This window comes from Pseudochaenichthys georgianus, chromosome 21 (genome assembly GCF_902827115.2).
Source record: "Pseudochaenichthys georgianus chromosome 21, fPseGeo1.2, whole genome shotgun sequence".
NCBI lineage: Eukaryota > Metazoa > Chordata > Actinopteri > Perciformes > Channichthyidae > Pseudochaenichthys > Pseudochaenichthys georgianus.
In genome coordinates, this window is record NC_047523.1 from 15,130,135 (window position 1) to 15,145,417 (window position 15,283).

Genomic DNA, 15,283 nt, shown 5'->3' on the forward strand with positions numbered 1-15,283 from the left:
CTAAAATAATATTTATAAATGACTATTATCATTATAAGCAAGACAATAAATGGCAAAGATATGTAGAAAATAAATGTATTCAAGATACGTTCATAAGGAACGTAACGTGTGAGAAAATATGTTTCTAGAAGATATGTAGAAAATAAACGTATTTTAAATACGTTCATAACTAACGTAACGTGGGAGTAAATACGTTTCTAGCTAAACGTAATTCAGAATGCAGTTTAGTTCTGTGGGAACGTAATTTTTAGGAGACAGGGTTGCAAAAAGTACACAGTAAAAGTACTTGATTGTACTTTTGGTAGTAGTCCAAGTAGTACTGAATCCAACAGTACCAATTACATCAAGAACTTATTGCACAAAATCATTTTATCTCATCAAAGAGGGCAGAAAACATGCATTATTGTACTCTGGAGGGGAGTTTGACAGGGGATTACTCAAAAGTACACAGTAAAAGTACTTGATTGTACTTGTGGTAGTAGTCTAACAAGTACTGAGTCCAACAGTATCACTTTTATTAAGGATGTATCGCTAAAAATCATTTTCTCTCATCAAATATAGCAGAAGTTGCATGATTTTGTTCTCAGGAGGGGAATTTGAGAGTATTACCCAGAAAAAAGACAGTAAAAGTACTTCATTTTATTGTACCGAGTCAAACAGTGTTTTTAGTTGGGGCCAACCCCGTGGCGATACTGCTGATAAAAGGCAACCAAGGCCTTCGAAAGATGGTAAGATTCAGTCATTTTATTTGAAGTGTCTACATCATCATGCATATTGTATTCTGCCTGTTGCCATCACACAGTTTAACTCCTACCTGAGTGTTTATATCATTGTATTATATGATGTGTATGTATTATAAATATTTGAGATATATATATATATATATATAATTTCTTTCTTTTTTTCCCCGACATTCTGTATTGCTCATCGCATGCATGGTGTGGATGATGAAAATAAAAAATGTGACAGAACCCCAGAACAACATTTATTTATTACAGATTTTTATTTTTAATTTAAAAAAGAAAAAGATTACTTGTAAATGCAACACTGAGTTCTATTGAAACATGTCCATTTCGTGTCTCTCAGCACAGGTTTACATTTAGGCACACAAGAATGCAGACATCATTTTGCAGCTAAAGCCATTGTTCAAATACAAAACAGAGAAAAGGGAAAGGGATGGGGTGGGGGGGGGTCACCAAAGCAGAACTGCATTCAAACTGTCCGCAGCGCGCGGGACATCCACAACGGATTGCTCGAGTCCCTGTGTCGTGTGTGACATTAAAAAATACAAAAACTTACAAACCCAGGTTAACCGGATTACAAAACAAAACCAAGTTTGGCTGCGTTATTCCCTCACATACACCAGAGTACAAATAAAGATTATATACCTGAAAATATATCACTTATTTGACAAATTTGGCATGCATGTAAATATATACCAAAGTTGTAGCAGAACTGGTCGACTATTTCAGATTGATTATGATCATGTGCGCCTTAAATTTGGTTTTCCCCCTTGAAAAAAATACACATTTGGTCAGAGTGGGTCAAGCACTACAGCGACTCAAGCGGCAGTGGCAAGAACAGCCATTTTCTTTACAAACACGGCAATTTAAAATGACTAAAGAAACCCCTCGTCCATGCCAGGGCCACAGCACACGGAGCATATGTACAGCTAACGGTACAATGAGCATTTTATTTATTGCACACACAAAAACAGATTGATATTGGGGGTTTGGCTTTGAATCTGGCCTTGATATTACAGAAAGTGTATGTACTTTATTCGGTCTTAAATCGTGTCCCTCATAGCCAGAGGGTCTTCTTAATGACATATGAGTTAAGAATATCAATTCAGTTTAAAATTAGTCTTCACAGCAACAATTAGGTAAATGGAAGTTGATCACTTGTAATGCTGTAAAAATATTCAAAAACGTACATTAAATTGCCCTCCACAGGTTTAAAAGATTCCCCATGTCAAACATTTTTGGCAATGATGTCAAGAACAGTTACGGAAGAGGATTAGGGCCACATGTGATTTCTTTCTTTAGATCTGACCAGAAGTGACATTTTCTTTAGAGTTCAGAGATAAAGTCAGAATTTCTATAAAGAATTCTATAATCTCAGAACAAACAAAATAAACGACCTACTTCTCTTCCGTAAACAGGGAACAGTTTTATCTAAGTTTTCTATCTGTACACCGACAGGTGACAAGTCATGTGACCTGTTCAATGGCACATAAAGGAGGATACAAAAAGTGGTTCAACAATTACGTAGCAAATTACATTTGACTTATCAACTGCCCACTCTTCTTTGTTTCAGAGACAATATATAGAAAATAAAACATACAATCAAATATCAGTTTCAGCTCATCCTCTTTTGGTTACACCGAGGTGAAAACAAGTGCAGTATTTAAAGTTCTTCAGGGAGCCCCAAAAGTTCCCAGTTCATCTCAAATTCTAAAAAAAGCTGTCTGCTTAAAGCCAGAAGCTCTTAAAAAAATTGATGAGTCAAGGCCAGTTGAGGCTTGAAAAGTGTCACAAAGTTCTTATAATGACATTTTCTCTGAAGACTAAATCAACATACAGTCAGAACAATCAACATCGCCGCTGGTGGACACATTCCTCTCGTGCTCCACTAAAATGTTTCTCTTTGTTTCATCCATTTTTCAACTCTTTACCCCAGTTTTACAAAACACCAGTGAACATTTGACCAAACTCTTGTGGCATGCAACCCAGATAAGGGATTTCTTTGCCAAAAGTGGCGGCAGCTATAGTGGTGCCATAGTAAATCTGATAAGAAAGAGATTGAAGGGAAAAAAAAACAACAACACAACAAAAGGCGAATAACTGCACTGTCAGTATAGGGTGGGCACTGGGGGTGATGGTTCTTGAGTTCAGGAGTAGGCGGTGGTTTTGAATCGTCCCCCTAAACAAATCTGGCGAAGAGAAGCTGCACTATACCGTTGAAGGCACCGATACCTCCAGCAGGCGGTTGTTCTTGCGCTTGCAGGACACGCTGTTGCCGTTCTTGGGACCTCCCTGGATGAATTTCACGCAGACTTTGTCGTGTTTGAACTGCACCAGAAACCTGCCAAACAGAAACATTTAGCCACGTCGTTAAACATATTCAAACTTGGATAATTTGAGGAGAATTACTGGATTTTGACTTGGCTCTCTTACTCGTCTGAGATGTCGATGTTGAGCTGCTCGCTGTCTGCAGCCGTGGCCCCAGTGCGGTGAAGTTTGGTGATGATTTCGATCAGATGTTCGCTGCTGAGTAGGAAGTCTCCTTTGATGGCTGAGGCAGATCCCTGGAGACAAATAACACAATGGCATTTGAATAAAAAACACTGAAATTCAAGGCCACCGCATACCGTAGCTCAGTTGGTACAGATGCAGGTTTGAATCCAGCCTTAGGTCCCTTTACCCATGTCTTCCTATCCATCTCCCTCTAAAAAACGCTAAACTGGCCAATAAAATATTCTTTAAAACCTCAAGCACAGCCCTCTGTTGTTGAATAAAGATATGATACCATCTCGTTTTCCACCAAAAAATAAGATGTCAATATAACTTTGTATGGATGCACTCTGCTTAAGCTACCCATCCAAAACAACATCATGCTGAGACTAGGAAACAAGAAGTCTACTTCCCCAAAGGCAGAAATACATAACCCACAACATGACTTAGTAATGCAATACTGCCAAAACCTCCCCACACACACAACTTAAATGCAGCAATTTAGATGTTTTAGCATCATTCAACATTTCAAAACTAAATGTAAAGAACAACTTTGTGCAAAGGTTTTAATCTGAGTGATTATTGTATAATTCCAGTGCAAAATACTGGACATAAATCCACACCCAATGTAGCCTATACCTCAATGTCAGTTGTTCAACTAAACAGCTAAAAGCTAATGGATGGTATCGGATCATACTTTATTTTCCAATGAAGTGATTCTAGCAGGATCAGAATACATAGTATTGGATATTAGACACACTTACACTGTGTGCAGAAAATGCTGTATTGTGCAAACCTGTTTTCAGTGTCGTTCAAGATATTTCGATATACCAGACAACACAAATGCTGTTTAACACTTCTCTTTAGAGTCACAACAGACAACTTTTTGAGAAAATCCTCACACTTCTTCTCCTGCTGAGTTAGATGATGATCGGTACTGTATCATACCTGCACTAAAATCCCACTTCACATCGTACCTGCCCCTTACCTCTTTGAGTTTGAGAGCGAAGAAGCCGTCGCTCTGCGTGCTGACCGACACGCTGGTGAGGTCCGGCAGAGGGACACTGGCCTTCACCTGACCCGTCTTCTGGTCGGCCAGCACCACGCTGTTCTTAGTCAGAAGGAAGATCCGAGCCGTGCCCTGCAACCGGAGCAAATAAAGTACGAAATATTAATTACCAATATTCAACGACTAAACATGTTTTTTTAGGCATGACAAGGCAAGATCATTTAAATAGCAGATTTGTATAACATGGCAATTCAAACCTCTTTACAAAATATAGGATTTATTTTTGACATACTATGTCGTTTTATCAAGTATTTTGGATATACTATAGTATACTGTTGTTTTTAAAATATTTTCCACAGTTTACTTTGTCGTTTTTCAACCCTATACTATGTATTTATTAGTAATATGTATGTCAAACTATACTATTTTATTTTTCCTGATATTTTATACTATAATACAATATACTATACCATGTGGTTAAAAAAAAAAAACAACATTATAAGATTACATTTGTATACATTTAAAAACGGTAATTAAAAAGCCAAGATAATATAAATGAAACAAGTTATACAATTTAAAAAAATCAAATCACTGTGCTGTGTCTCATATATATATTGTTATTTTATTTAATAAAATGCAGTGTCAAAATAAAAATTCTTCAGCTTAGATTTAAAAATAATAAGAGTTGCAACGGAACTGCAGTTTTCTGGTAGTTTGCTCCAGATAAATGGAGTATAACAAAAACAGACGGCTTATTAATGTTTAGCTTTGACTCGGGGGACAAAAGGCCTACATGGATGATTCATAATGGGCTTTCAAAAAACAAAAGTAGTATTTTGAATTCAATTATTTTACAACCTCTTTTAGCAGCATCGTTTTATCTCATCTTGAACAGGATTTTAGAGTGAATCATAAATCCCCACATGTCTCCTATCTGCAGAACGGAAACTAATGCCAGCTGTTAAGGTGTCAGAAAACAGCAGATTGCCTCACAGCTGGGGTGAAATCCCCATCGAAACAACTTAATAGGGTTGTGCTTTACCAGGCCTGTGGGGAAAGTGGAGCTGAACTCTAAACAGCAGGGTGACGACGTACCCACAGATCAAATGTTGGATCCATTTGGCTTGTGTAGAAGCTAAAGATATTGCAGTGCGAGTGATCTCTGTTACCTTGCCGTTGGCCCTGTTGATCTTGTTGACCACGTCAGCCAGCAGGACCTTCTCGTCCATGGCGCTGTTCAGTTTCTGATATTTGGGGTTCTTGCTGATCTCCAGGTAGTCTCCCATGAAGGGCTGGCTCACACTGAGATAAAATACATTGGAGCAACGTGAGAAGTGTGAAGTTTTTGTGAAATTAAGAGATTTTATTTGTACCTATGAAATAAAGAGCAGTGTCCTTGTTAGTAAGGTACCTGCTGGCGTAGAGAGCCTTTTTATCTTTGAAGATCTCACTGGCCTCCAGCTTCTCCTCGAACACAGCCTTCTTCTCCTCTGTGAACTCGCTCCTGTATTTCTTGCACTGAATACACACATAGCAAAAGCAGTTCAAATAAGAGTTGTTGTATTAAGCATGACATATTTTGTACAGTAGGGGGTGGAAGAAGTATGTTATCTTTTCCTTAAGTAAAACAAATATTCATAATAATTAAAGGTATTATATAAACGAAGTTTGGCAAAAAGTAAAATATTAACCTTAAAACATGTAACATAGAGGTAAAGTAAGTAAAAAAGTAGTAACAGTTACATAGAACCACTGATTTTGTATCTTCTTTCAAATTAAGTTTTAAAAATCAGGATTTAGTGTGTTCTATGGAACTTGTTGTCTCCTCACTGATTGGATCTTTTGTGATTGGTTACAGTCTGTGGCTTAGATTGGTTGTTGTTATACTGCAAGTTTAATGCTTGACTAAACCATAATGCTCACTTTGTGCCTGCCCTCCAGGAGTGCACAAAATATTCACACAATATTCACTGACAGTATAAACCGCATGCATAAATATGGGTGAAGGGCACAGACAGAGGAGAGGGGTTATAGCTGGTTATTTGTGACCGACCCTCCAGAGATGGAAGATTCTCCGCAGGTCTGAGTGAACTCCATCCAGGAAGAGGTAAGGCTTAACAGGCCAGCTCTTGTCTATGGGGGACATGGAGGGCATGGTGCTCTTCAGGCCCAGGAAATATTTCTGCATCTGAATAAATTGACAAAAAAGCAGGTGAACGATGTTCTAGCAAAAATCTTTGATGAAAAGCAACACAAAGGACATTTTGATTTTGTTCCACTTACAATCCTCTGGATGGTGAAGTTATAGATCTTCTTGCCTGCGTTTGCCCTGAAGAATTTTCTGTACTCTCTGCGAACCTTTTACAACAGAGAAGGATTACAAAAAGCTGTCAATCCCCTTATGATAGCCATTAGTTGATTTGAAGCAGGAAATAGAGGGAATAGACTGACAGGGGGATGACACTAAACACAGTCCGCACACTAGAACAACAGACGTTTGGTTAGTCACAAACAATGAAGACCAGGCAGGAACAGACAACTCCAAAGCTGGTGGAATTATGTAAAATGACACTTACTAGATTCATTACAGAAAAGTCGATGATGGTTATGACAAACGACATTCATGCTGACCTTAATCGCACAAATTGAGTTGTGAACAGGTGCATGGTGGGAAATTACCACAATGGAAAGATTAACACGGCAACAGATGACCACTGTTACGAGTTATTTGGTAAAACATGGGGAGACTTAACGGATTAGCGCAACAAACTGGGACACACACACATTTAACAAACCTAAAGACAAAGATGTAAGAAAGGAAGGTAATACTGATGGGTACACAGAGCGGTGCCGCTTTATTTGAGGTTAGTTGCACAGTTTCAGAAGATAACACAGACGGAGGGGTTTAGATAAGAACAGATATGAAAAGGGAAACAGAAAGACAGACTGCCATGTGTGCCAAGCTCTGTTGGTTTCAATTTTCAGCATTAAAAATACAGAAATAAAGAAGAAAATAGCAACTTTCCCATAAAACTATCTCAGATATATCTAAAACCATGTCATTTCCAAAGAAAATTATCTTTAAATGAAATTGTTACATGTTCGTGAACTAATCTCTTCCAAATCAATCGTTGATGTGAGGGCTGTGAATTGTTTGAGCCAGTGTTTTGTTAAATATTTTGCAATGAGTGCCTGCAAAAGCTGCGCAATTCTTAAACACTTGCCCCGTGTCAATTTGCTTGCTTCTGTAGTTAGATGGGCTATTTAGAGTGCATAAGTATGCCCCAATGATCTCATTGCGGTCAAACGGATGAGTGATGACCACTGGACACTTCTCACACACAACGGCAGCCATCTTTGCTACCATTGCTGCAGGGAGCACTTATAAAAGTTATACATGTAGGTTTTTCCTGAATTTAATATAAGCACCACTATATGTGTTTTAAACAAAAGCCAGACATCATTTGATTGGGTTAATTGAGCAGTCTGTAATGATTTGCCATCACAAACGTTAACATTGCAAGCTAGGTAGATAGCTAACAGCAGGGATTGTCACTTCTGGTGAAGGCACAGCAGCAGATAGGGTAGTGTTGTCCCAAAGGCTGTCTAGATTCAGACACTTCATATGTTTTCACAGTGTATGACATGGCGGGGGACTAAAGGAAGTATCCGTACTGAGACACAGCAGTTTCCTTTATTGATAACGTGTCACCACAGCACCAGGCAGAGACTGGCTTCCTGGAGAAGCATGTATTAAGCAGATTGTTGATAAAGAGTGTCAGGGGTGATGGGTAGGTGTCAGATATGGGGGTGGCCTGCACTGGGGCGCTGGTAGGTACCTTGAGTCCCTTCCAGTAGGCCCAAATGACAGCGACAGCGTGCTTACGCCTGGCCTCCTCCTTCAGTCTTCTCAGCTCCCTGCGAGCCTGTTTGGTAAGGTGGGCGGGAAAAAGAGACGGAGAGTGGGAACAAAATGAAGCAAGAGAAAAGATGAGGAAGAAAAAAGGGACAGTTTGCTTTTGCCTGAGATGGGCAAACATCAAACAGACAGTTGCACACCAGCCCTGTGTCACAACAGTACTGCTCCAGTAACAAAATATTGCACACATTTATCAGGGGGGGACTTCTGGAACAGAAACAGACTTTTAGTGGAACTTTGAGAGGTTCAGAAAAAGAGCAAAAGTAACAGGCATCAGTGATTACCTAAAAGGGTCCATCTGAAAAAAGAAAATTGTCAAAAAGTACTGCAATGCAAAGAGAAAACATGCATTAACTACAGGAGAAGGTCATGCAAGAGGCAGGCAGCATGCACTGGTGAGGCGTGGACCTTGGAGGAGGAAGAAGCAGCTTAAAACACTTCAAACTTGACTATCATTCCTTGTGTGTTGTGTGAGTGTTATCTTCCGTGGCATGGGGGTACCTGTAACCTTGGGTCGCTAACTATTACTTACAGAGAATAATTAAAATATCCTGTTATACTGAGCTGTGAAAATTAGCCTCAAGAGGACTAAAAGACTCTTCCTTCCACTTCTGCATCCAAAGTGTGTGTGAGAGGGTGTATGGTAGAATTGTTTGTGCAGAATGTTGTTGGGGTTTGTTTTTGTTGGGGATGGGATGGTACAGTAGGGGTGTTTCGATGAAGGCGGCAAGTCACGGCAAGTCACGGTCGACAGGCTTCCAAAATACCTTGGTGCCTTGCCAGCCGGCCCAAATGACCGACACGGCGTGTTTATTCCTCGCCTCCTCCTTCAGCTGACGCAGCTCTCTCCGGGCCTGATGGGAAGCGGTGGCAGTTGCGGGAGGGGGGATGTTAATTTCAGTGACAATATAAAATATTGATTTGTTGAGTAGGTGTGACAAAGTGTTACGAAGATGAGACAACACAGGATGTCGAGAGATGGGAACACGGGGTGAGTCACATTGACATGAGCAACTTTATATGGAGCTAACAATTTGTGACCCAGTAAAAGTAATGGTTTAGAAGGACACGTGTCGAAAGAGTTTATTTTACTGTGCTTTCTCAAGTATGGCCAATGTTGATCATATTTTCATTAATTGGCTTTATATTGGTTGTTTTTATTTATTAGTTGTATTTATTTGATCTGTTATTCGGCTTATGTTTTACTATGATCTGGAGCAAGGGTGGGTAATATGAATATGAGGAAATATTCCAGTCCCATTTATATAATTGTCTTGCGATGAGTTTTCAATATGACTAAATCTGTTTTCTATTACTATGGTATTCATCTTCCCTTAATATGATTATTATTCATATCAAATACAAAATAAATTCAATTAATTAGTTAATAATAATAAGTTGGTTTGTTTTCTTTCCGACTTTCTGAGGCAAAACAAAATGCTACGGCCTGTTTCGTTATTTTGTTTCCTCCACGACAGTATATGCAAACTAAATAAATTGTTGAACAAGGTACATGACAAAATGAGTCAAGGAATAAAAAGCAAAAGAATATTGCTTCTCCTCGTTTTATATCATAATAAAGCAAATATATTTGGGTTTTGCTTTGAGAAAATAAGCTATGACATCACCTTGGATTTTAAGATACCGTTGTTGACATATTTTGTACTTTTTTTGGACATTTTATCGACCAAAGATTAATCAAGAAAACAATATCCAGATGAATCAATAATGAAAATAATTGTTGGTTGGCAGTCTGGATTGTGATTTTTCTAGAGCTCCATAAAAAAGTTGCCACTTGGTTATCTTTTTAAATGCTAAGCACAACGTTAAAATTCAACACAGAATAATCTTTAACAGCATCGGTTATGAGTCAGAACTGGTACTCATCAGCAGTCGGTGAGACCTTGACATGAAATATTGATTATTTACAAAAAAGGATGTGTCAAATGATAAGCGAACGCTGATAAGATGTTAAACATGCCGACTACAAAGTCGGCACAGTGGCTTTGATTATAAGCAGCCACTGGGATTTTATAGCAACGCGTGTGCAATCGTATTGACATATTTCCATCATCATTTATTTTGCTGTTAGCAGTACATAAAAAGAGGCGCCTCAGCATTGGAAGTCATCTGTGTGGTGGGCACAGTGCGGTTCAACTAATTAGATTAGAGAAGACACATTTAAAACACCACATTGGTTAGGAACCAAATCAAAAAGACACAAATGGAAAACATGCGAGGCGTGTTAACCCTCCGATTGGGTCGTTTACGATCCAAAAAAACACAATGTCTTTAAACTGCTATAACTTATGCAATGGTTTGAGCTAGAGACTTGTCTTTTCCTTTTTAAACTAGAGGAACAATGCTAGAAAACAAGCCCCTTTCTGTCCATGTGAGCCAAGATTTAGATGATTGCAAAGAAATATATTTAAAACAAATGATAAATCACCCAAGTATGCAAAAACTAAAAGGTCTTAATATTGGTCTCCGAGTGTCAAAAGATCTGTTGGGTTTAATGTTTGTAGAAATAAATGTTTAGCATTATTAGCAACAACGAGAAACATGAAGACAATTATACGTGTTAGACGCTACAAAACAGAAACAAGGATGAACAACGATCCGGCCATTAGCTGACGGAATGGCTGGGATCCATGTTCAAACAGAGGGGCTGATACTCCATAGAGTGGTGCAGGATGAGTCCTAAACACGGAAATGATTTAGCATTTCGGCTAGTTTCTGAGTTTTTGGTTGGCTTCCCAAAATAAGATCTATGGTAAACACAAGTTTACGAGATATTCACACTTTGTTCTACTACATCAAAAACATCAGTAATTACCCAATGGTGAATGTCTGAAGCATTTACATGTCATAAAAGAGGCGGGTGCTAACAAGTTGCAAAAGGAGAATACTAAACTAAACATCACATTTAGCTTAGCAGTGTTGATGTGAAGTCATGTCAAGTTATGTGGTTCGTTTATAGCCTAGCTTTAGCCTTCTGGCGATTTACGATTTTAAATCTTAAAAGTACTGTAAATATGTGGATAATATTCTGCTTATACACATGTCTAGGCATCTTAAATGTGGGTTTGACAGAGGGATTTATTCTGTAACAATCCAAAATCCAATGGGAAAATGTCATTGCTTTTTGTTGAGGGAGCCCTTGCGATGCCAACTTCTGAGTTGGGCTACGAATATGTCTTCACTGCACCACTCTATTAGGATATTTCATAGTGGGGATGGGATGGTAACGCGGACATGGAGAACACGGATGACAGGACATCTGGGACAGAGTGAGACACACTGCGGTGGAAATACCTTGGTTCCCTGCCAGTATGCCCATATTACTGTCACAGCGCGTATATTCCGCGCTTCTTGTTTTAGACGCCTCAGCTCCATCCGAGCCTGGTGGGAAGTGGTGGGCGTTTGGTAAAAGGAAAAAGGACCAAGAAAAAAAAGAAAAAGTGATAGAGTGGGGGGGTGAGAAAAAAGAGAGGTGGCGGTTGTGTGATCAGCAAAAAGAAGCAGAATCAAAAGGAGACAGCAGCATTTACATCAAGGGTGTTAAAGATTGATTGTAATACTGTCGGGTAATCAGGCGGGAACACTGCGTGAGATGAAAAATCAAATGTTTAAGGCAATACTGTAAAGACTACAAGGGCAGATATATAATTTTCTCTCCAACATGATTGAAACAGGTCAAAACCTTGCTCTGTGATGACTCGCGCTTTTATGACTCAGTACCTGTGTGCCGTGCCAGTAGGCAGAGATGGTGGTCACCGCCTCCTCACATCTCTTCTGATATTTCAGCTCTCTCAGGAGTTTGCGTGCCTGGTGGAAATATGACATGCAAACATTTGAATGTCTTGTAAGGATTTTGGCATGGCTACACGTGTGTCTAAATGTATTATTATTATGATTATTGTGTTCTTATTCACGTTATACTCCATACGGTAAACCTTGCACCACCATTTCTCTGCACAATGCTAATTATTTTTAAACTACACAGCTCTTCATTTTTTTTTCTTCTGATATACTGCATATCTTCATTTTAGATATATTTTTTATTGTTTTTCCATTTTAATAATCTGAATGCTTTCTTTTTTACAGGGGGAATTCAATTGTGACAACAGCTCCAATTTAGGATCAAATCTAAATGTAATAGAATATATGTATATAAACATAAAAGTGTGAAGTAAACATTAGCTAAAATGTATGAAAACATAATTTAAAGTTAAAATGTGCAAAAACAAATAAATACAATTGAAAAAAATAAAGATATTTAAATAAACATGCCGGTAAATGATAGTAAAATGTGTGATGAAAAAATTAATAAAATGTATATTTATATAAACACAAGAAGTGAAAGTTAAAATGAGCACATTGTACATTATATAACAATAAAATGGGTATATAACAATTAAAACAGTGGTGTATTAAAAAAGCTACAAATGCTGGATTGCAGTGTTTTGCATATTTATATTTCTTGTAAAGATTTTATTTTATAATGTTTTAAATAGTTTGATATATGTTAATTTTTTACAGCTTAATTCTTCTTACTATGTTCCATATGATCCAACATTATATACCAAAGCAAATTAATGTTACAGTATGTGTAAACCTACATGGCAATAAACCTGACTCTCCTTCTAAATTCAGAGGAAGTTGCTCACCTGCCATCCCCGAGTGTAGGACTGCACCACAATGGTGGCGCTCTTGATCCGTTTGTATTTATTGTGTTGCTGTGAGAAGAGAAAAGTTAAACAGAGGAATTATGAACACTCCAAGCATCCATCCATTCCATCTGTCAATCTGTTTGTTTAGCTTTGTGCGTGTGTGTGATTCTGAGCCTCACCGCGTATCGGCGATACCATGCCGCCACCACGATCTGACTCTTCTTCAGCAGCAGGAAGTGGCTGCGACACTTCCAGCCACGGTAGATCTTCTGAATGAGCGTGGCCAGGTCCTGTAGGCATTGCCTCCTCCTCTCCTCCAGGAAGAAGAGCTGTGGGGAAACATAGGGGATGTATTGGATGAGAAAACACCTGTGTGATGACTGCTGTTAAAGTTTGGAAGGTATCAAAATCAATTTTATCAGAGTATGGTGTCTTTTTAATCCCTGCAACAAGGTTACAGAGAAGTTGTAAATGAAATGTCCAACAAGTTTATAAATGAAATGTCCAACTATGAGATATATTATTTTTTGGATCTGATCATACACTGATTTATCTAATACGAAGTCCAATCTAAAAGTTACCCCTTTCCTGCCTGTCTCACAGCAATGACCCGTGTAAATCAAGTTTTCTTCATCATCATTCATGCCGTTATCCAATGTAATGTGTCCTCTTGTTAATATATCTTTGCATACGCATACTATAGAAACAGAATTCCTCAATAACCACCTGTTGTGGTAATGTAGGTTAGATACGGTCACTTATTTATAGCACATACTGTGCACATATAGAATAAATAATACACCAAGGGCTTCGTGATTAGCCCTATAAACCCAAGTATTTTTCAAATTAAGCAGATGCAAAATCGTGTTCCATGTTTAATGAAGGGAATTCCCCCTAACCTTTATGAGAATTAAAAAGTGGCTATATTAGATAAACAGCCAAAGTAAATATTGTCTGGGAGCAAGAATTACTATCCACTAATGTAGACGCTATGTTTTGCAGCTGCAGATATATAAGGCAGATCAGATAGAAAAGGCAATTATGGAAGAAAAAAGAAAATTCCCCCACAATGAGATCATGTTATTGTAAGCTTTGTTGGTCTTTTCGCAGGGTGGGGAGAACGTCCACTAAGACGCTGCAGGCTCGAGCAGTACCCTACGAGTAAAGACGCTCATTTCCCATGTTTCCGATGGGATGGATAAGTAAAACCATGTGTTTTTTTGTTTCCTGGGGGTTGCATGCTAATTGCTGAGATGAGGGGCTCTGGGTTCAGCCCACCATGCTTTGCAAACATCTTACTGTGAGAAAAGCAGCGCACACTGGATGCAATTTATTTTAAACACAGTTTGATCTACAGAAATACACATCAGATGTCAAAACTGGCGAGAAAATTATATATTTATTAGTTTTTTTACCGTTCTTGGGTTCCTGATGAAGACCTTGGAGCGACCGTAGGAGAACTCCTCTGCTGGGACCGTGAGGTCACCCATCAGTACCTCCACTCCTTCCCTGTGGAGAACCATAGGGGTCATACGGGTCATTCAAACTTGACATTTAAAGTGGCCATAAACAACATTTATAGGAGTAGTGAAAAGATTCAGGGTGTGAGGGAGGACAGCTTGTAGGGGTTTTGAGAAACAAAGAATGATTAAGGGGAGAAGGAAATCCAGAGGAACATGTGTAGGGAGGAAATAAGGAAACCACACAAAGCACAGAGGGATGTCTGAACAACAAGAGGCCGATGTGTGGTGCAGCAGATAGGAATCAGTGCATTTAGCAGCACAGAGGGACGAGACACGCACGTCTGGCTGATATGGAACAGGGGCGACAGATAAGATGAAACGTCTCAACATGTTGTGGCTCAGAGAGGGACTAGGCAAATACCTGAAACTGTCTATGTGTGTACTGAAAGTAATATTAAAGTTAGATAACCATCACAAGAAAGGACAATATTTTATAACATGGAAGATAAGAAAAGAGCATTTCCATAAAAGTACCATGTAAACTACAAGGTTGTACATCTTTTGATGACTAACGATTCGATTACCAGGGTTGGGATTTGATCCAAAAATAATATTTAATTCAAAAACAATTCCCTATTTAAAATGCATTTTTGATTTAGTGTATGGAAGTGCTGATTTCGGGGTCTTCTCCAGTCTTGTGCGCAAATTATGCCTTAAGAGAAGTGTGTGTAATATTTGGATTTTTTTTACATTTGAAAAGTGATATCAACTGATTGCAATAATATAAAACACCCAAAGGCAGACTGGACACAACGGCAACTTGAAACAAATATTAAACGTTTTACTAAATGGTAGTATGCTTAAATCCTAAGTGACTTCAAGTAACAAGTTCAAGTTAAACGAAAAATCAAAGATGCTGCCCGTTATGGTTATACACATTATTTTCTAAATAAATGTATACAAAATAATATTAAATTGGTATTTTT

The 15,283-nt window shown here is 38.5% G+C and overlaps 1 protein-coding gene across 4 annotated transcripts in view; it reads right to left on the reverse strand.

Moving 5' to 3' along the window:
- Positions 1–980: 980 nt before the first annotated feature.
- The window catches only part of myo1b (myosin IB), a 78,264-nt gene continuing 63,961 nt past the window's right edge, over positions 981–15,283 (reverse strand). The window contains exons 19-32 of one of the 4 annotated variants that reach the window (XM_034109430.2): positions 14,250–14,343; positions 13,014–13,163; positions 12,832–12,900; positions 11,903–11,989; positions 11,477–11,563; positions 8,929–9,015; positions 8,082–8,168; positions 6,526–6,600; positions 6,296–6,430; positions 5,654–5,760; positions 5,412–5,544; positions 4,222–4,374; positions 3,177–3,307; positions 981–3,084 (exon numbers count right to left, since the gene is read on the reverse strand). In XM_034109430.2, the coding sequence (XP_033965321.1) occupies positions 2,952–3,084; positions 3,177–3,307; positions 4,222–4,374; positions 5,412–5,544; positions 5,654–5,760; positions 6,296–6,430; positions 6,526–6,600; positions 8,082–8,168; positions 8,929–9,015; positions 11,477–11,563; positions 11,903–11,989; positions 12,832–12,900; positions 13,014–13,163; positions 14,250–14,343 (1,528 nt within the window). In that variant the 3' untranslated portion in view covers positions 981–2,951. The remainder of the gene's footprint in view (positions 3,085–3,176; positions 3,308–4,221; positions 4,375–5,411; positions 5,545–5,653; positions 5,761–6,295; positions 6,431–6,525; positions 6,601–8,081; positions 8,169–8,928; positions 9,016–11,476; positions 11,564–11,902; positions 11,990–12,831; positions 12,901–13,013; positions 13,164–14,249; positions 14,344–15,283) is intronic. The other 3 variants (XM_034109431.2, XM_034109432.2, XM_034109433.2) reach the window with 3 other exon arrangements.